Here is a 21,913-nt window from a genome sequence, read left to right as displayed (position 1 = left end):
GGTCCAGATGCTAGCGAGGTGAATTGCTCCCCTGATGTGCCCTCTCTCTGCAGACTTCAGGTAGTACTGATAGGCCATAAACTGTCGGAAAGACACATTATTTACCTTTCAATATAAGAACTGCAAGCATACTAGCAGATGATCAAAGAAAGCATTCATACTTGAGCTAACCTGGTCAGCAGCTTTTCCTGGATACAGACCCTGTGAGTACATGACACCGAGATTGAAAGCAGCTTCTGGACACTCAAGGAGATCAGCCTTCTCCCACAGCTGCACTGCCTGCTCGTAGTCCTGCTCAAAGTGCTCATAATACCAGGCCAGGGCATTGATTGCAGGAACAAATTCCTGTGGGACAGAATTAAAGTTAACACTCCCTATATTGCTTCTTGCAATAAAGGCTTTTTGCGACAGTAAGTGGAATCCTAATGTTACAGTATTGATAAAAATGAGTAATGAAGTAAGTAATTCACATTAAATCATACAAAACCTTGTCCATTGCTTTCTTCAGAAAAGTGAGAGCTTTTGGGATGTCCTTTTCAACACCATGCCCCTACAGAGAAACACATTCAAATGTGATAATAAAAGCTAATACTTATTGAAGCGACCTAAGAAAGGAGTAGTCGTTCAGTAGCTTACGATATAAATGGTCTCATGTTTCTCATTGTACAGCAGGTGTAGTTCTCACCTGCAGTAGGACTATTCCATAGTCATACATTGACACCGATTCCTCCCACTGGACAGCTCCCCTTTCGTAGTGTCTCGCAGCCTTCTGGATGTCTGGAGACACTCCCTGCTGACCCCAGTACAGCATGCGGGCAACCGCTTGCTGCAAAAAAGTTGCTGAATTATTACAAAAATTAGACATCCTTACCTTGTTTAAGTGTCCGTGGCCATTTTCTTTTACTCTGAAATGTGTGCTTTGAGAAACAAACGTACATACTTGACAAACCTGACATACTTTTTATCACACATTGTCTTATCTGACTTTCTGTGCTTGTGATAGAACAGGGTACCTCGGCTTCAGCTGCTCCTCTGCGTGCCTGCAGTTTCAGCCATTGGAAGATATGATGATGTTCACTGGTCTGGAGATTCAACATCTCATCATTGTTTAAGTAAACAGCCTCAACAAAAGTCTAAAAAAAAGAAAGGAAAGAGAGAAAACACATGTAAAAGTCAATGGATTGTCTTTTCTTTTGTATTCCTACTTCCTTAGAAGTCCAGAAATGCAGTTCTGTGCTTTGAATAAACCAATAAAACATGAGCCACTTTTGAGCACTGTAATATCACCAAATGTATCATGCTGTTATCTGTCTTGGTATGGAAAGCAGTGACAAAGGTATTGATGATGGAAATCTGAAAACTATAGCCACAATAAGGAGAGCAGAAAATGTATTACAATATCACATATCAGCTCATATGCTGTAATAAGCCCACAGCTTGTCCTCCCAGCCGCTGCATTATTGTACAAATACTATTCTCTGATATGTTGTTAGATTTTTTTTTACAAATATGTTTATGTTAATTACTGCCATTATTGCCATTACTTATGATGCATATTAGGCAAGAAAAAGTTAACATTGAATCACATAAACATAGATAAAAAATGATGAACTCAGAGTGGTAGAGAAAGATATGGCTCTGGTAGAACTGTATAATATATATATATATATATATATATATATATATGCGGAAAAAAAACAAGATATGCGAACCAAGGACACCAATGCATCCGGTTACAAACACATATATTACCTGCTCTGGTGTGGGATTGTGACGATCTAAAGTTGTCTGTTTAGCAATGTTTGCATAATATGCATAGGCCAGGTCTGGGTCTGTGGGGAGGCCATGGAGACCCTGGTGGTGCAGGTGCCCAAGGTGCAGAAGTGCTAATCGATCATCCTTTTGGGCTGCCAGCAGGGCCAGGAGCCAAGCCTGTCCCAAACACAAGGGCATTGGAGAATATAAAAGAAAAAGTACACCACAGGCATATTTCTACTTTATCTGACCCAGTAGCACACACCTTATTGGGCTGTTCCTTGACTCCCAGGCCAACGCTGTAGAGCACCGAGGACATGTGTAGAGCTCGGTTATCAGCCAAGCAGCCAGCTTGGAGCAGCAGTGGCAATATTCTGCTGACCACACCAGCGCTGCTTGCTCTGCTCAGCTTATTAAGTGATAAGGAGTACAGCGCTCTGCCCACAGCTGGCAACCTAGCTCTTCTTTCTCCTGCAAGTCATGAATTGATTTCAGTGTTTTATGTTAGATAATGCATTGATATAATCAGTGAATGATAAGTAGAATATAATGTTTACTCAGCCCAGTAACAAGCAAATCGGTCAGTCGTTACAAACTCATGCTGTGCAGCCAAACTTTGTTCAAACCCACAGATGTTATTTTACATTTTAAAGGAGATCCCAAAGTTTCCAAATATGCCAAATGTGTGATTTCGGGGAAATGATGCACAACACATCTACAATATTTCCAATTGATGGAATGTGTTTGACTATTTAATTCAGAGTAAACATCAAATGGCTTCAATTTAGAGCTGCAACAAGCTTATAATATACTGTCCATGCATTAACACTGTCAGACTGTGCAGGGAGATTTTTCCAACCTTAAATAGAATTGAATGTTTTATTGACAATATAAAAAAAGACATATATAAAATACTAATATATGCACAGCCTCACCAGGAAGCATCATATCTTTGTATAGTATTTGTCAAAAGGATAAAACACAACAAAGCCCAAGAGCTTATGTCTCCTGTGGTCGGTAGCGGTAGCAGTTAATTAGGTGTTAAGAAAATACAAAGTGCAAACTATATTAAGCCTTCTATTTGAAATCCTACTAGAGTAAACAAATAATACCAGTGAAACATACTTAATTGTCAAAGTTGAAGTATTCATTGTAAAAGATGGTTCACTTTCTCTTTGTAGTTTTGCTTATTTAAAGCTAATGTATTTGCACTTACTACTTGTTGTCTGGAGTTTGAACCTTCACAGTTGAAAGCACTTAATTGTAAGTCGCTTTGGATAAAAGCGTCAGCTAAATGACATGTAATGTAATGTTTCTCAGTGTTAAATGATTACTAAAAAGCTTAATCCGCAGAGTAATGTTAACAACTACCTTTGTACTCGAGTTTGTTGCCTCCATCTCTGGATATTTTGTACCAGTGCAGTCTATCTCTTACCATGTTTGAAAGCCAATAACTTGGCCAGTTTTGCAGCTTGTCTTCTATGAGGGACAGTCACCTCCCACAGCTCACACTGTGGCTTTGATGGTAGTCTGTCCTTTTCCATCCACTCATGGAAAGCATTGAAGCAGATCTCTGAAAAAATAGCACAGTAGACAGCTTCTTTGCACTTTCAGTAGCTCTGCAGAGGGCTCTTGAGAATATTTCAGGTACAGTAACATTAGCACCATCTGGTGGATATATAAGCCTACTACCAGACTCTGTCTCCTGTTGGGCCTTGAGAAAATAGCCACGGATTTTTACATTCATCTCGAGATGAAATTCTTGACAGGTCTGCAGCCATCCAGTCAGGTTCACGTTCCTGATAACATCTGGAATTACAACTTCAGGCTGGAGAGGAGGAAAAATATCAGACTCAAATGAAATGAATGATCGCCATAGACAATAACTGTGGGCAGATGCAGTATATTACCATGCTGTGAGGTGATATCCTGTTGCGGTAGTAAACCAATGGCCCAAAATAACCTTCCACACCTCGTATGAATTTCCCTCCACCAATCACAAAGTATCCCTCTGTGTCATCCAGCTTCACATTATGCCCCATCCTGTAAGACACAACATGTTGACAACAGATAGGCAGAATACTTGAAGTGCATTTTTATTTCTGATTTCTGATATTTTAATCACTGTTACATCAGATATAGACTTACATATGTTCGATTGAATGATGGCTTCTCTGCTCCTTATTCATGCACACCATGGAGACAGTCACCTGAGACGCACACACGACAATGGCCACTGTATTTTTCATTATTACCATTATTTACATACTGTGAGGGCATCTTCTGCGAACAAGAGACAACTCACCATTCTACCCTGCAACATCACACTGATTTGGCACCACTCACTTAAAGGCACCTTGAATGGGGAAACCAATGCAGAGGATTCCCCAGACTCGCCATCCATCTGGACGTGTAGCTGCCCTATACATATCAAACAATGGCTCACGTTAGTTCAGATAATGACACTGTGTGCATATTGGGAATACCTGAAAGATGAGATTCATTTCTTAACCATACCTGATTTTTTGATTAACAGAGTTGGTGTGATATAGTTATTATGGGGGTCTATATGGTAAAACAAACCACACAGGTTGTCCTGGCAGTGTCTGGTCACAAATATCCAGATGGAGAACATACACCTGGCAAAAATACAAAGCCATCGGTTAACTATCCTGAAATAAAATCGTCATTACCAGAATAGAAAGCTAGGTTATATGTGGTGTGACTTTTGTTGTCTTACCATGGAAAGGAGATGACTTTAACACGCGAATACTCCAGAACCTCGTTGTTATAAGGGTCCAGTGTCTTTGTGATACCAAAGCTTTCTCCAGTTGAAGCATAGATTGAAGACAGCAAATGCACCGTTTCTGAATTGAAGTGTTTTGGTTGAGATTTTTTTGAGACTACAATTTGTTTTAATCACATAATAAAACATCATCCTTTTCCAGGCAAGTACAGTATGACATTACGTTTTGACACATCCTAAAATCATTCATCTGTGTAGGTTTTTTCTGAGTGTGATGTTCTCTGATTCTTAAATGTTGACAAGAAATTTGAGATTTTTCAAAGCTCCCCTTAAGGTGCCTTTGTCCACATGTGCAGTTTATTGCAGGTTAAAGCTCACTTCAGAAAACCTTACCTTGCTCCAAAGGACATTGTTTCTTTGAAAACTGTTGAGTTAATTGCAGCATTTGTGTACTCCAGGTAATGCACAGTTGATGCTGTTTTACAGGTCGACTTAAAAAAGGTTTAGGCTGCAAAGTTGCCATATCCTGTGCAGCGACAGGCCTCTCAAATCTACTGTATCTGACTGTCGCTAGGAGGAGGCAACTCAGCACCCATGGGGAATCTGAAATAATCCCATCAGCTTGATACACCAACCAATCCGGCAGGATCAGCTCCAGAGTCATTATTTTAGGGTTACCAGGGACACAGGTCCACTGTTTCAGCAGGAGTGTGGAAGTGATGCCAGTTTCAAAAGATACGATACAGTCCAGTTGTACTGTAGCAGGTTCATCACAAGAGTAAAGTATTTCCAAAAGATGGTCAGGCAGAGGCTCCTCTGGAGGATTCAGGAGTGTTACCTTGTCTAAACCCCAAATAATCTATATGGAGCAAAATATATGCACATAGTTGCTATTGAAATCTGTTAAAAGCACAAAGGACAAGTGTATTACAAATCATGAAGGAGAACCTGCTCCTACCTGCATACTGAGCCCAAACACACAGAGACATCTGTACAATGTATGGAAATCCATGGCTTATAAAGTGCTTTCATTAATCTCTCCATTAAAGATTATCGAGCTGCGAAGAAACAAGAAACCTCAAGATCCGGACCTCATCCTGCTTCACCTCACTTATGTTGAAACATAGGCAAATATTTAACAGCACATAGTCCCACCCTGATTGCTATATACACAGTGCAGTTAGGGTGGAGCTTTGTGGACTGGGTTTCATTCCTATACTAAACATACACCCAAAGGTTAACTAATATTACTCACCTATTATGCTGAATCGGCATTAGATGTGAATTAAAATGATATGATTTGGGGCAAACTTGTTAAGTACACTGCTATCTTTGAGAAATTATATTTAAGAGAAGACACATTTGTTTAATTCTACAGATGAGAAGAGAATCTGAAGTGTTGTGCAGCATGTGGTGTAATGTCTATGACAAATCAGCTCTTTCTTCATTCAGAAAAGTTTATTGCTATCATGCAGTTGTGCCATAAAAGTTTAGACCGTCACAGAAGATGCAAAATTATCATTTTCTCTGTACAAATATACTGTGTTTAGAAATATTAGCTCAAAACAAAGAGATGGAAAAGTTGGGATGGGGAGTACAGAGCTTAAGCTGATCCACTCTATAAACCCAATATAGGTTTTGTTACAGCAGTTGACATGCATCAACATTACAATGCATTATACTGGGAGCAGACAGACGCACACATACATACAGATGGCGTAATCCATTTACAGCTCTGTCGTGCAAAAAAGATACAAATGACACTTTAAAAAAGTACCAGTAAGAAATGTTTTGTTTTTTTTTAAAGCTGGTTTCTAAAATAAAATATTCAAACATGTCTTTTACATCCAAACCACCTGTTACATTACGAGGCTGGGGGAGGCCGACTGTGTCTTTTGCAGCACTTTTTGGTTGCTCATTGGTCAGGAACACCCTAAGTGTACTGGCGTCCTTACTACTTTAGCAATCACCTACAACTACTGATGCATAGTTTTGTGCTCATGTGAAGCCGCTGATATTAAAACTGGCACAACGTTCTTTGATGTGGTAATCGGAGAATAGTAATTATCTGTAGCAAGTGTAAACATACTGGACTGATGATACTGCTACAGAAACAATACCCTTGGACATTCAGCGTTTAAACTCAGGATACACATCACACACTGTACAGTATGTAGTTTTGTGTTCTGTGTAAAAGGAGCTTACAAGGCCAAACACACTACAAATACAAAGGCCTCTGACAGAAATAGTGATTTGGCACTTGAAGCGTGATTGGTCTTCTGCCTCCATAACTTGAGATAAATCTTCCATAAAAGGTGGATTACAAAGTGGTTACAACTTGAACATTTCTATTTTACACAGAGCGAATGATGTTTGCCTTGTAAATAGCCCTTACCAGCACCCATCTCACACTGACAAACTGCTGTGAAGTTCTCGTTGTCCACCTTAAATAGTCACTAAAACAAACATAAAACAGCCGGAGCAAATACTGGTTACTCGTTCCCTGTTCATTAAATTAACATTTAGTGGGAAATGTTCGTTCCCATTTATATTTCAAGAGGACAATCTTAAAAAATAAAAGTTTACTTCATTTTATTGGTTGAGTAAAAATGATTAATCACTTCCTCCTCCAGTGAGGATACGTGTTAATCCAAATATTAATACGTGGTTAAACGTTTTGGCATCGTTTAAAAGCTGGACTGTTGAGCAAAGCACTTCTCTCTCACTCTCTCACGCACCCAACGACTAAACACTAAGAACAAAGCAAAAGGTCTAATGCTGCAATTTGATGGTCCTTTTGTAACTTATTATAGAGAGATTTACCGCTTGTTCAAGTCTCTTTTGGATGAGATCCAAGGTTGCAAAATATTATCAAGCATTTTAAATCTATATTCTTTTAAAACCACACCAAGTACTATTGCTGTGCTCAATGGCACTTAACACATTTTTTACAGACAAAAGTGAAATTTGAGTGGCTAATACTAAACGGAACTCCGAGCTTTCTAGTACTACTCCTCTGTTTGAGGATCTTCTGAATGTGTCATTTGCTCTGCCAAGAAGAAGAAAACAAAAGACAGAAAAACATGTAACCATCAATAAAAAACAAAGTACTCAGTGAGTGCGCATTCACTTTGCTAGGTGGTTAGGTAGTAATAAAAGAAACATCAAGTGTTGTCTAAGAAGTTTTAACAAGAACCAAGCAAACACTAAGAGCATTCGAGTATCAGACAAACAAAAGTGAAGACATGCTAAATGTTAGAGATTGTAGAACAAGAAAGAAAAACCAACTGGGAAACACATTTGCCTTTGAGACTGGCACAAATTCCTGCTGAATAAATAATACTTTACAATCCAATATACAAACCTACCCGTTCCCCACATATTTAACATACCAACCCAATAAGCAGATACAACTCCACAGCTGGTTGCTCCCACAGTTTCTTAGAGTAGGTGACGTACCTACAAAAAGATACAACGGCAACAAATTGTGCCATCATTTGACCATTAATGAACCCACAAAACATTGAAACTTTTTTTCCAAAAACAGACCAGAGGAATACAGTCAAACAGCTTTGCTAGCCTGGAGTTCATGTAGCCCTTATTTCTTCTGTTTCTTGAAGATCTTGAAGGTGTGTTTCTTGCGGCTGGCAGTGGAATCTGTGTCTTCTCCCGTAGAGCCACTGTCCTCCTCCAGCGGGCTCTTCTTGGAAGACAGCTGTGGGATGCGGCTGTTGCCCTTTGCCCCCACTGCCCCGGGTTGCCCTCCTGTAGGCGACGGCGTGTCAGGTTCGGTGGAGTTGGGGCTGAAGGAGTGGGACGACTCTGACAGACTGTTGATCTCTCCCAGGCTGGGAGACTGCTCTACGCCGTACACCTTCTTCATTAGTATGGGGCTGTCAGGGACAGGCTCTGCAGGACTGACCTCATGAATGCGGTTCCCTCCGTTGGGGGTGTGAGCATGCAGAGAGACCGTGTCATCTCCACGTCCAGATATGCCGTGCATGAGAGAGGTGGGCTTGATTAGGTGGCCTTTGGAGCTGTAGGCAGATAGCCGATCACCAACTTGGGAGAGGGACAGGGAGGAGTCGGAGTCAGAGCGATTTAGGTCCCTGTTGGGGGGGAAAAAACACAAGTTAGAGGGAAAAAAAATAAATAAAAAATAACCAAAGTTTAAGGTTGAAACCTTGCATGCTGGGGGTTTATCTACACTATGCCTGCAAAGCCATGGATACACGCTGGGCACAGCCTGGACACTGGGACTCCACACTTGTTAGTTGGGCAGACTAAGAACAGGAACACTGAGAGGTTGAAAAAGAGTAAATGCATAGATTTTGTAATGCCTCATCAGATGCAATGACGAGAAAGCTAAATAAAAGAAATATCAAACTGGAAGAAAGCATGACAAAATAAAAGTAAAGACTTAAAGAAGGAAAAAAGATGGACAGATGAAGATACCCACGCTATGATGCATTGATTAAAAGATGAAATGACAGCAGGTGGTAAAAAACACACCCACGCACATGCGATGTGTGTGGAGAATTGGAAAGAGACGGGTACCCGAAGATGTCGCTGCACGAGGGGTGTGCTTTGGATACATCTGAGGTGAAATCAGGAATGGGGTCCATGGGCTGAAAAGAAGCATGATATATATGGGAGGAATGAGGAGCTACAATGCCGCCCATGGAGCTGGCTAAGCAGGAGGAAGAGGAGGACTGGGAATGAGGGTTTAGGTTGGAGGTACAGATGATGGAGGGGTGAGACACAGCCGAGGAAAGAGGAGGCAGAGGGAGACAATCGAGCTGGCCAAACGACTGGCTGCGCGACTGTCTGAAAGTAGCCCTAGACCTGGAAGGATATAGGGTTCCCTCTCCCTGCTGCTCCGCCAACAGGCAACTCTCTACCAACCTCTGGGAGCCCATGGCCAGCTGGGGGTCAATGTGGCGTTGGCGCAGGGACATCATACTGGGAGCTGTGGGCATAAAACAGCAGCATTATCAACAACCACTTGTGAAATAAAGTCTGACGAACAAGGGGAGACTGACTGGGAGATTAGTGGAAAGATACTCAGGTGCAAGGATACATTTTTCTTGACTTAAAAGTTGGAAAATGATTACATCTCCAAGATAAACCCCATTCACTGATTTACCATTATGACATCCCAACACCACGGTTTTCTCTCTCCTCCTCAAAGAAAAATATTAAATCAAACAAAAGGAGAACACAGTGATGGTGTTAGCAACTTAGATACATCGTTTAAATGAATAAAAGACAAAATATTAGCCCATTTATGAGAGGTTGTGCCCATTTACAATACAAAGTATGTGACAAATCACTATGGGAAGAAAGCAGGGGGGTTGGGGACAAGATTTAGAGGAGGGGGTAAATGTGGCAAGCAAGCAACTAAGGTGGGAGCAGATCAACGCAGCATGAGTAGGTTCTCTTTCAGCTGTGTCCATCTGCAGCGTACTGTCCCAATTAAAACAGATTACAGCTCTATGGCTTTGAGTCAAGGGAAGGGATAGGGATGTCAAACTGAGGACTGAACTGGGGCATGAATAAATGGCCAACCAGGATATTTCCACATGTGCTGAGAGTCTGAACTGACGGACCACAGGTCGCTGGCTCGCCGTTCCAGCAGTCGGGTGCCATCTGTAGTTAGCCCAGTGACACAGCAGTGGAAGCCAAATGCCAGAAAGGTGGTGGAGGGAGAGAGGGGGGTGAGATACGGAGTGCAATTAATGTTGAATAAAAGACTTACTCACTATTGTGGTCGGAATAGGATTCTGCAGAACAAGTTTCGCCTGCAGTTAGTCAAACCCAAACCTAATGTGTATCAAGTTTTGCCATAATATTAAGTCAAATATAGAGCACATAACAACATGGCTAGACAGCACTATGATCAGCAGAATGTTGTTTTTCTTGATGAGATAAAGATGTTTACCCAACATTTTTGCAATGAAAATAATAGTTTTTGTTCATAAGGATTTTGTAAAAATGATGGGCAGCTTGTGTGTGTTTTTTGGCTAATATTCAACCTAGATAAGAATTTAAATTGGGCAATAACTGCATTCAATATGCTTCCTTTGGTTGCAGCTTTTTGACCCAAATTCGATTTACAAGGTCTTTAGCATATATAAGGACACGACCACTACAAACAGATCAGCACAAAAACTTGCTCTCATGAAGAGGTATATTTTTCTTGACATTTCAATTTCCAGAGGAAAGGCACAGGATTCAGTTCAGTCTCCATTATCTACTGAGTCTTTTATCAAAAATGAGAACAATCAACAAAGGCATTCAACTGGAACTGTGTGTGAAAGAACAAGACAAGTATGTGAATTTACATGACACACATTATACAAATGTAAAACAACACTCATTCAAATCATAGACAGGTGTGACCCTCACTACCTCCATCACCAGGGAGGCCATATGGACAAATTCAGGTAATTATAACATAAAAGGTCCAAATTCTCATGTGGGCTGATTTTTGGATTTTCCCAGCAGTGCCTTGGAGTGTTTAGGGGTTTGTTTGCTAATCCCCACAGAATGGCCAAGAGACTCGGATGAACTCTTACATTGCAGAGTTCCAGGCACGAAATCCTCATCCAAGTCGTCCATGTCCTCAGACATGATGAAGTGCTGAGGTGTAGCTCTGCCACCCATGAAGCTGGGATCAAGGTTGAGGGATGAGGTGAGAGAAGGAAGGCCTGGGTTATTAACGATGGTAAAACCTGTGAGGATCTCTATCTGCTGCCAACGATGAAGCCTCTCCCGCAGAGCAGCCGTCACCTCACCCAGGCCTTGTCTATGAAAGATGAAGAGAAAGAAGGAGAGGAGAAATAAGTCCAGAGGTGAAGTAACTTAATATCACTTTATCAAGAGACATAATTGGCCCTATTTTAACGATCTACGCACATGGCGTGAAGCGCCTGGCGCAGGTGTGTGTAGGGCGTGTCCAAATCCACTTTTGTACTTAGTGTCTTCATTAATCAGAGGTGTGTTTTGGGCGTAACATACAATCAACCAATCAGAGATCATCTCCCATTCCCTTTAACATGTGTTTGGACCTTGGAGCATTGCTGTTATGATGGAGGATTTGCACCGTAATATTTTTATTTGTAATCTTCTGCATGTGTGTGCTGCTGTGCGTCCCTGTGTGTGTAACAAGCATAGTGTACACGCGCTGTGCACGAGCCTAGGAGCATTTTACTAATGCTCTGTTAAAATAACAATTAAATGCTGCGTTATTGACTATAGACCAGGTTTTTGTTGGTCAATGGTGTGATTACTTCCCTCTGCATCAAGATAGCAATACACCCAGAATGCACCTGAACACACCTCCCTGTAAGACCAGCACGCCCAGAATGCACCTGAACACACCTCCCTGTAAGACCAGCACGCCATTGGGCACACAGATGGGCACAGGTGCATTTGATGTTTAAACGACGTGGGCGCTGGACGGGAAACTGACAACTGCGTTGGTCTTAAACTAGCAAAGACACTTGCGTTGGGCTTTGTGCTGCGCCAGGTGCAGGATAGGGCCCAATATCCCAAATTAAATAATGGCGCTTTTCCACTACATGGTACCTGCTCGACTTGCCTCGACTCTACTCGCCTTTTTTGGTTTTCCATTACAAAAAAAAAGTTTTTTAGTACTACCTCAGTCGAGGTTCCAAGCGAGCTGAGCCGATACCAAAAGGTGACGTGAAAGCGACAGAGGGGGGTGTCCTGAACAAACCCGCCATTTTTAAATAGTTTAGATAGCTGTGTTTTGAAAACAAAATGTGTCTTCTGGCTGTGGCAACAACAACACACCTTCCACGTTCTGTGTGTGTGTTGCGTAAGGTCACGGCAGTTTACTGCGGCGCCGCTATAGAAGACGACCAGCCACGCTGAGGCGGTACTAAAATCTGCAATGGAAAACGGACGCATGTCGAGTCAAGTCGAGGCGAGTAGAGTCAAGGCGAGTCGAGCAGGTACCATACTGGAAAAACGCCATAAGTAAGTACATTTCTTTGCTAATAATTGCCTATTGGGATCCTATACAAAAGAAAAAAAAAAGCCATCAGGAGAGCAAGAGCTGATCAAGTGGGCTCAGGTGGACTGAAACGATTCCTTGAGTAACTTGATTACTAAAAATTGAGCTTCCTTTAATCCCTACAACTGTACAGAACCCAGATGATTATTACTGTCACACAACACGTTCACAGACTACGCACAATGAAGAAATAAAAGTGCAGATTACAAAATGGAAGAGAGAGAAAATAGCAAGGGGCGAAGAGAAGCGACAGGCCAGAGAAAACAACAGAAAGTGTCCAAAGTTTGGGATCATTTCAAGCTGAAACAAAACAAAAACTCTGTACATTGTGTCTATTGTAAAACAGAACTAGCTTACCACAGTAGCACTTCATCAGTGCTTCAGCATCTCAGCAGAAAGCATCCAGTCTAACATTATGGAGCCAGTCGAGGGAGTGGACCCAACACAATGTAACGTTAGCGTAAATCAATATGACTGCTACATGAGATGAGAGCGGGGACACAGAGCTGGTTAGCCGACTAGGTTAGTTGTTCATTTTAAGAGACCAGTCTTAATATGTCTTTTGTATATTTACTAGTATTTATTTTCTGATTCCTCAATTAATTGATGGAATAATTGGTAGAATACTCGACTACTAAAATAGTCCAGAACAAGGAGTCAAATTACAGAGAGCAGTAAATAATTTATTCCCCTCCTCTTCCTGTAATGTTAATCCTGTCCCAGTGGGGCTTAATCACTTGTTATTTTTAAAAATATAAATGCTGTTAGTTTTCTAAAACTTTATGAGAAGTATTACACAATTAAAATGTCTGACTTACTTTGCTGCCAGTATTTTGTGGTCCACATCATCCAGAGAGGAGCTGTGAGCCACATGGAAAGTCCCAAAGAGAGTGTTCCTCTTTTTCTTTATCTTCTCTGCCTGTGAAAATGAATGACCAAACATGTATCTCTGCTGTATTGACATTATCCACACACTATGTTAAAGCCAAATCTTGTCCAACAACAGTCCAATAAGTATTCAAAAACATGAATAGCAGTTTCACAAGACCGTAATCAAGATGACTTAATGAGGCTGCTTTCATTTTTACTGTAAACATTTTTGCATTAAAAACGGTTTTTCAGGTTCAGATATTACTTTCAGGCTAGTCTCAAATATTAGGTCTCTGGTGACTTTGTAAAATGGTTGGAATATAATTCAGGGGTTGTCCTTCAATCACTTCAAGGCAATACAATCAACAGCGTGGCATTCCCCTTTAGGTTTTTACATGCTTACCCCTTCTTTGGCCACAAGGAGCTGCCGTTCAGCGTTTTGCTTCTTGATGTTGTAGTACTGCATTTCCACCTCATGGGTGAGCTGCAGCCACTTCTGGAGAGACTCTGGCGGTGACCAGCTACTGCGTGACTCCAACTCCTTCTCTGCTTTCTTCAAAGCCATGCGCACCTGCGACAAATGTCAAACAGGAGGTGAATTAACACATGAAATCATTACACCCATTATATTATCTGCAACCAAAATGCAAGATTAGTATGTTGAAGAGTAATTTTATTTGGATATAGTTTAATTTGTCAGGGACAACACATATAGGCATCGTTACATCTAAAGTGCAACCGATGCAATGTATGTGGGACTTCAAGCCATAAGCTAATTTGCAGTCCTTAATGTGCTACTTAAAAAGAAACTAAAACACTTTTCCTTATTTGATACTCATCAACAAACACACAATTTGTAGAAAAAAGTTGTATTACTCACACATACAAAAGACTGACATGGCATCTCAATCTTATATACTCCAAAACTCAAAATTAAAACCATGTTTATAGTTAGGGACTGATGGATCCTGAATATAGGAGTGGAAGTAAGTGGTGAGTGGCCTTGCCACAGACCACGACATGAAACTCAAAACTACACTTGATCTGATAGCCTTGCATGTTTCCAATTTGTCACCATGTTTCTGAATGGAAAAAAAAACGGTGATAAAAGTGTCTGTGACTGTGATAGTCCTTCATGCTAATACTCATGTGTTTTACTTACTTGTGTGGGATGCGCTATGCTGTTCCTGCCAAATTCCTAATGGACAAAGACTTCAGTGGTCAATTCACTCTATAGCCAGTGTGAATCTGATACAACTAAACAAACTGTGCAGTTGCCACCGTGCCAGTACACACTATTCAATCCGTTTCAGTGCTACTCCTTTATGCTGAACTTCAAAGTCTATGTTTAAATCACATTTATCATTTTGCAATTACCTGATCTAGCTCTTCTTCAGCGTATTTCTGGCGACTCAGTTCATTCTCTGTGCCCTCACGCAGCTCCCTCAGACGCTGGGCCTCCTGCTTGGCTGCATCGATCTCGTCCCTCATCTTTTGCTCCAGGTTCACCTTCTCTACTTCTACTGTACGGTGCTCCTCCTGGGCGATCTGCAGCCTAAGAAGGAGAGTAGGAGACAAACATAAAGGAACAAAGAGAAAAAAAATCATTTCAATGTTTATCTTAGAAGCAAGACATCAGTGGCTGCTTAAACAAAGACACATAAAAGTGGTAGGTGCCAGTTTCAGTGGGCATTTTCTGTGGGCAGGCATGACGTGTAAGCATGTGAGTGCCATTTACTATGTGTGGAATGTAGGAATTGCATCAGCTATGAATCACCGGAAACAATGGCTAATAACATATAGAAAGCAAAGAGCTGTGGTCAGCTGCTAGGCAGCTCACAATAAACTGACATCAGAAAGGCCGGGCGGAGAATGGGAACAGCTGCCACTGTGTAACTTTAGAACAGTACAGCATGGTACCCAATGCTCCTGTAGTATCATATGGGTTGGTTTATATGTGGGATATTCTTAGACTAGCCTCCTAAAAAAGTCTACTTCTAAAAAGAGGGGCCTGTCACCCATGACATCATTATTTTTATTTGTATAATTTATGCATTATGTTAGTGTAATCTTTAAAAAGACCTATTCCTCAGCATAACTATTGTGCTCAACAGGTATGTAGAAAAACAACATGAATTTAAACCAAGAAATAAACAGTTTAATTTGATCTGTAAACCCAATGTGGGACTAGGCTCTCAACTGATAATACTTGATGAACTTTACTTGAACAGTCCTTTATCAGGCTAAGCAGTTATTGGGACTTGGAAATTCCATTGTTATATATAATACTGCGACTTATGACACAACAAAACTACAACAACAAAATCCTGCTTTTAGTCTCCAGACATAAAAGGGCAGGAAGCAGTGAGTGACTTCAGTCACTAGGGTGAAGCACTCTCCTCCTGTCAGGCTCAACACAACAGCAGAGGGAGCAGTGAAATGAAAAGTGATCCAGAGAGCTAGCTATGGAAAATGTGGGTGGTGGGCAGTCCTGCTAATGCTTTCGACCCTGACCTCTGCTATTCTCTAGCTAAGATTCGAGAGCACTGGCAGAGCTACAATATCCAGCGAGAAGACGCTAAATGCCGTTTCACCTGACCTGCATTGCAGGGCTCACAGGACACAGACACAATGTCTCTGCAGACTTTGCAGAAGAAGGTAAATAAAAACCTACGTTTTTATATGCTAATATTACTATATCTGTATTTATCTTACTTCCCTAAATACCTCTCCAAAACTTCCCTGAGCTAATAAAATACAGTGTGCAAAGAAAAGTAACTTAATAATGGCCATCCCATGCAACATTGTTGTCCTTGTTGGCAGTCCTTTTCCAGGATGTCCATCTGCACACAACAACCCGATCCAAATGCGGGTGAATTAGCTCTACAGCTGACATGTTAAGCAGTCATGCTTAACACCATGTCCCACCAGTGAGGCAGAGGCTGGGTTAAACAGCGTTGGAAATCCAGCTACAGTCAAAGCCTCCTCCCACTGTCTCCCAACAGGGCAGCCATTTTTGGGCCAGGCTACTTGATACCACCACAGGATCTGCTCAAAGGTATGGAAAGACAGCAGCTGGCAGCAGGGATCAGGAAGAAAGGCACGGCTACAGACAGAGGACATACCTCTCTCTCTCGCTCTCTCTCTCTAGGCTCCAAAAACATGTACTGTATGAGATGAAGGTCTCTTCTTGCTAGCCACACTGACCTACAATTATAATATAGTATCCCTTCCAACAGGCACAGTGCTCGGCTTTAATGCTTAACACCAACTCTGAAATGTCTGAGGATCTTAGTCGTCTACTTTAGGCAGTCGATACATACATAGGTTAGCTTGACTGATTTCTGCTTATCGTTCTGATTCTGATTTAACAAGATTAATACACAAGCTACTGTAAATCCTCAGTATAATGCATAAGTATTTTAAAATGATTATACTTTATTGGACACAATGTACTTTATGCGAAACAGGCATAAGACAATTGGTTTGTTTGTCCTTACTCTGAGCTCTCATCCACATCAGATTAGATTTAAATGTGGTTGCACAACACTACTGAATTACAGCAGGTAAATGATACTGTAAGGCTCAAGGAATAGCCTTAACTGTGGGATATGGTATATAATGCACTGGTCAAGGTACTGCATGTGAAGCAACCCAGCACTGTCCCAAACAACTAAACTAGGGCTGTCAAAATAACGCGTTCATTTCGATGAATTAATCTGAGAAAAAATAACGCGTTAAAAAAATAACTTTTTAATCCATTCCATATTGACGTTTGACCCGGAGCCGTTCTAGCCACCATTCTACTGTAAAATGAAGGAGGGAGACGAGAATGTGCTGCCTGGATCATAAACCGGAACATTTACTTATATGTCTGCTTCTCTCTGGTGCTCTGAAGACGATACAGGCAACACAAACACCGCTGCATGTGACGCTAGTTAACACTATACTCGACAGCAGCTAACGTTAGCCTACCGCTAGCTAGTTAACACTATACTCGACAGCAGCTAACGTTAGCCTACCGCTAGCTAGTAGCTGGATTAAACACGGTTACAATGCTGACAGCTAACACTGAACGGTGTAAAGTGTGACTGTGTTTTACTGTAGAGGACTGTGACTCTACACCGGGATGTAACAATCTGCAGCTGCTGAGCTGCCGTCGGGAAAACAACACAGACAATTCAATGAAACTGGTAAACTACAGCTTCGTGGTGCATTTGAAGTTATTGTAAATATCCTTGGTGGTTGTTTTTGTCGTTCAAAAGCAATTTACTAGTGAAATAAGTTATTGTTATACATTATTATTAAATAATTTAATTTTGACCATATGGCCTTAGCAATAAACAAGCCGTTCTTTAATGTCACCAACTGTTGTTTAGTACCCTTTGTTTTCCTTTCTTTTTTTACTTTCTTAAAAAGTATCGGTTCAGGCACCGTTAATTATGTATGCGATTCATTTCGATTAATTAATCACAGTCTGTAATTAATTAGATTAATTTTTTTAATCGATTGACAGCTCTAAACTAAACATATACTACAATTAGCTATGGCAGGAGTAGGTACCTGCAGAACATGCTGAATAATGTCTGCACTTGTGTGCCTTTAAGATTTATTAAACCCTCTCTGATTTATTCTGCATAAGAGAATGAAGTTTGAGCAATTAGATTAGCAGGAAGGAAATGTCAGAGCCAACTTTCAAGTTGGCAGTGGCATGTGTTTTCACAATGGTCAAAGTATAAAGCTACAGAGGAAACATAGACTGGACTGGCAGTCTACCAGAGGGACAGAGTTTGACCTCAAAGGTTTGTCCCCAATGGAGTGGTCAATGGCTCTTTCGGTTGGAATTCAGCAGGCAAATCCTACAAAAACATACTTTATACCTCATATACAGTATATTATATTAGATATGCTTCCACTGGAGCATGACTGAGATAATACAGTGCAAAAGGAAGATGTGTTACTGTACAAAAAAGCTGAATCCAAGGCTGACACAAACACCAATCTCAGTTAAGTCAGTGAAATCTAACTCCTCTGTAGAGTCTATTTGCTTTTCACCAGAGCATATCATGTTTCAACAACCTGTGTTTTCTAAACAGCAAGCTGATACAAAGAGTAGTATAATGGCCTGAACATGTTGATGACTACAACAGCTCATCTCTCCCTGTTTATATTTCCCCAAGCATCAACACAGGAATGTTATTCAGTTATGTAGCAATGCATGTCACTGCTCCCCTCAGGTTAAGGGCTTTCCATTTTGGACACTCCCTGTACTTTCCTTTATGATCAACCTTGGGTCAATTTCAACTTTGTACACAATTTCAAAAACTAATCAGAAGATTTTTATGAAATGTCCTTTGAAAAAAACATTGGCCCAAGAAGATAAATCCTTCAGGTTTTCAATGACACAATGTGATGCCAGCACATGCTCACACTGACCACCAACTGTCACATTCTACAAAATTGATTTAAATAATGTATTTTCTTTTAAACTAACCCTTTTCTAGGCAGAAGGCATTTAGCAGAAAAGCTGCCACTTCGCAAATTTAAAAAGGAACACACCGGCTTATTGGGACTTTAGCTTATTCACCGTATCCCCCAGAGAAGGATAAGTCCATACATACTCTTCTCATCTCCGTGCGTGTTGTAACTCTGTCTGACGCACCCACCGCTAGCCTAGCTTAGCACAGATCCTGGAGGTAACCGGCTCGAACTAGCTTACTGCTCCCAATAAGTGACAAAATAACGCCAACATGTTCCTATTTACATGTTGTGAGTTGTATAGTCACAGCGTGTACAAATAACAAGATAACATGAGACACAGCCATCTTCTAACCGTATGCAAACTGGGAACTATTCTCAGAAGCCGAAGCACTGCTACTTGGGCGGAGTGATTATTACTCCAACTCTGAGCGAACTCCAGGCAAACTCTCTGCTCCTCACCACGGGGCTTCTCACGTGCTGCATTATTTTGTCACTTATTGGGAGCAGTAGGCTAGATGGAGACGGTTACCTCCAGGATCTGTGCTAAGCTAGGCTAGCGGTGGGTGCGTCAGACAGAGTTACAACACGCACGGAGATGAGAAGGGTATGTATGGACTTATCTAACTCTGGGGGATACGGGGAATAAGACAAAGTCCCAATAAGTCGGCGTGTTCCTTTAAAATGCAATGCATTGGTGGCGTAGACTAATTCAACTAAAGTGAAGGCAGCTAATTTTTTAACAGTCCCTTTCAAGTTAATTTTAATCAACATATTTATGTATTATGCTAATAAACATGTAGAAGATGCAGATGCAAAACATCAGCAGCAAAAAATCAATTGCCATTTCATTGTGACTTTAAAACAATTTGACAGCACTATCTGTGCACCAAAAAACATGACCTGTATATGAGATGAAACGGTTTGAGTATCCTTGAAAGGAATAAGAGGAGACAGTGCACGCTTAAAAGCACATTCAGAGCATTCCTTGAAGTATTAACAGGACCAAAATAGTTAGATTTATGTTTATAACATTCAATCACTCCTCATGACACTGCATTTGGCTCTATTTTGGGTGTTTTATTTTAAAACATCTCATTTCAAAACATTTTATCATTAAGGCAACAAAGGCCTGAAGTGTCTTTGGCCAGAAAACACCAGGTGAAGTATCCCGTGTCAGAACAGAATGTATGCAATCCTGCAACATTCACAAAATAAATTATAGCTGAACTGCAAGGTTGACAGAGGTCATCCATTTTTGGGACAAATCTTTTAAAGACCAAAAGCAAAGCAGTGTACCAGGCAACGAAACAAGTTTGAAACTTTACTGCTTGTATCTGCAATTCATGCTTTTGCCAACGTCTCAAAGCTTACAGTTTGATCACAGGTGAGGGCTGGAAAGAAAATCTTCTGTGATTTTATGGTCATGCTTGGGAGCCGGCTAAACCCTGATGGTCTCCGCACTCAGCTGAGCGGTGACATACAGCAGCGTAGGAAGTGCAATGCATTTAAATAATTCAAATGTGGAAAACACTGCACTTGGGAATTAGCTTGTGAATGCAATGCTGCAGCGAACTCTTGAGATATAAATGACACATCCTGATTGGAGAGTTGTATAAAGTTGTCAAACCTGCTTAAAGGAGGCCTATTATACTAGTTTTCAAGTTCATACTTGTATTTCTACTAAAACATGTCCACATGCTTAAACATAAAAAAACTTATTTTTTTAGTGCTGCTCATTACTGAGGCATGTACCTGAGACAAAGAGACCTCTGTTGGAGCCCACTGTGTACTCCATTGAAGTCATCCCCGGCTGTATTGGAGTATATACTGTGTGTGTGTGTGTGTGTGTGTGTGTGTGTAAAATTGAACATGCGCCGTTAACATGAACAGAAAATTGCGTTGCCTGTATCTTTTCACGGCAAACGCGCATGTTTGGAAAGCGGTCGCACAACAGCTGAAATGGCATACTCCTTCATAGTTTCCTTCAACAAAGGAGGAATGTAGCACAATATGGATGTGAAAGCAGTTATAATTAGCCTATGTGACAATAAAATTTGTTTTGGTTAAAATCAACAAATATTTGTGATCAATATATTGATCAAAATAATCGTGATTATCATTTTGGCCATAATCGTGCAGCCCTACAAGTACCTAACTAAAAATCCCTATCCTTACCAGAGTCAATATAGTATTTAGTAACTCCTAAATAATGTTGATTACTCACTGACGTCCAGTGATCAGCGGTTAATGAGACAGCGTTTGCAGCACTTTGCAGCTGTTCCAGTGTGGCTGCTTTCTCCGTGTCATACAGGCTGTGTAGCCGTGAAAACTACTGTCCCCCTCGACGGCAACGAGACAGGTCAACCGTAGTACGTCTTTAAGACCCGAGTCCTCTACGATGCCGACAGGTCTGCAGTTGCCACCTGTTTCGCAAGAGCTATAGTAATTTTTGGGATTTGGTTTCATCCACAGGTCGGCAAGTAGCATGCCGGTCAATGCTACAATTAACTGACAACATAAGTTATGAGTTACAGTTCTCAAGGACGCACGCACACACGGACGTGACAGCACAGTCTCTTTCTCACTCACACACACACACACACACACACACACACACACACACACACACACACACACACACACACACACACACACTACTGTGAAAAATCACCCAGAAAGGCTTGTAAACCAACTCCTACATAACCAGACATGTTTCACCAGGAATGTGATCAGAAATTGGGGAGAAATTAATTGTCAGCCAAGATTACAGGTTTCGATAGCATGTTGCAACGTGTATGCAATAAAAACACTGTAGTTGCTGCCTGGAGCAGATGACCATATATAGAAAAGCGGCCCTGTATGACATCATTCCATTCAAGAGTAGAAAAAACTATTGAAACCAGAGCGTTCAGAACAATGTGAAATCTGAGGTTTGCCAAGTTAAAAAAAAGCTGTGGAAATTAATACTGTGTTTTATGTGGAGACTCATGGTATTTGTGCACAATATAGTACTTGTCGAG

General features: G+C 41.0%; 2 protein-coding genes across 8 annotated transcripts in view; both read right to left on the bottom strand.

Moving 5' to 3' along the window:
* LOC116048329 (protein sel-1 homolog 3) overlaps positions 1 to 5,622 on the bottom strand; it is a 7,999-nt gene extending 2,377 nt beyond the window's left edge. For both annotated transcript variants that reach the window (XR_004104612.2, XM_031297371.2), the window contains exons 1-16: positions 5,460 to 5,622; positions 4,895 to 5,360; positions 4,496 to 4,622; positions 4,273 to 4,394; positions 4,061 to 4,176; positions 3,904 to 3,965; positions 3,666 to 3,798; positions 3,448 to 3,583; positions 3,191 to 3,328; positions 2,021 to 2,226; positions 1,753 to 1,932; positions 1,014 to 1,133; positions 686 to 826; positions 488 to 550; positions 172 to 345; positions 1 to 81 (exon numbers count right to left, since the gene is read on the bottom strand). The exon at positions 1 to 81 is cut by the window's left edge and continues 47 nt beyond it. Coding sequence is in view for 1 of the 2 variants with exons in the window: in XM_031297371.2 (XP_031153231.1) it covers positions 1 to 81; positions 172 to 345; positions 488 to 550; positions 686 to 826; positions 1,014 to 1,133; positions 1,753 to 1,932; positions 2,021 to 2,226; positions 3,191 to 3,328; positions 3,448 to 3,583; positions 3,666 to 3,798; positions 3,904 to 3,965; positions 4,061 to 4,176; positions 4,273 to 4,394; positions 4,496 to 4,622; positions 4,895 to 5,360; positions 5,460 to 5,513 (2,319 nt within the window). In the remaining variant the exon portion in view is untranslated. The remainder of the gene's footprint in view (positions 82 to 171; positions 346 to 487; positions 551 to 685; positions 827 to 1,013; positions 1,134 to 1,752; positions 1,933 to 2,020; positions 2,227 to 3,190; positions 3,329 to 3,447; positions 3,584 to 3,665; positions 3,799 to 3,903; positions 3,966 to 4,060; positions 4,177 to 4,272; positions 4,395 to 4,495; positions 4,623 to 4,894; positions 5,361 to 5,459) is intronic.
* A 668-nt stretch (positions 5,623 to 6,290) lies between these two features.
* stim1a (stromal interaction molecule 1a) overlaps positions 6,291 to 21,913 on the bottom strand; it is a 29,324-nt gene continuing 13,701 nt past the window's right edge. The window contains exons 8-14 of one of the 6 annotated variants that reach the window (XM_031297372.2): positions 14,790 to 14,967; positions 13,816 to 13,983; positions 13,361 to 13,461; positions 11,080 to 11,309; positions 10,070 to 10,150; positions 9,059 to 9,470; positions 6,291 to 8,610 (exon numbers count right to left, since the gene is read on the bottom strand). In XM_031297372.2, coding sequence (XP_031153232.1) covers positions 8,100 to 8,610; positions 9,059 to 9,470; positions 10,070 to 10,150; positions 11,080 to 11,309; positions 13,361 to 13,461; positions 13,816 to 13,983; positions 14,790 to 14,967 — 1,681 coding nt within the window. In that variant the 3' untranslated portion in view covers positions 6,291 to 8,099. The other 5 variants (XM_031297374.2, XM_031297373.2, XM_036001205.1 and 2 more) reach the window with 5 other exon arrangements.

The sequence above is a fragment of the Sander lucioperca genome, chromosome 5, assembly GCF_008315115.2.
Source record: "Sander lucioperca isolate FBNREF2018 chromosome 5, SLUC_FBN_1.2, whole genome shotgun sequence".
Lineage (NCBI taxonomy): Eukaryota > Metazoa > Chordata > Actinopteri > Perciformes > Percidae > Sander > Sander lucioperca.
The sequence above is the reverse complement of the archived record's forward strand: the minus strand, read 5'-3'. Positions and strand labels throughout refer to the sequence as shown.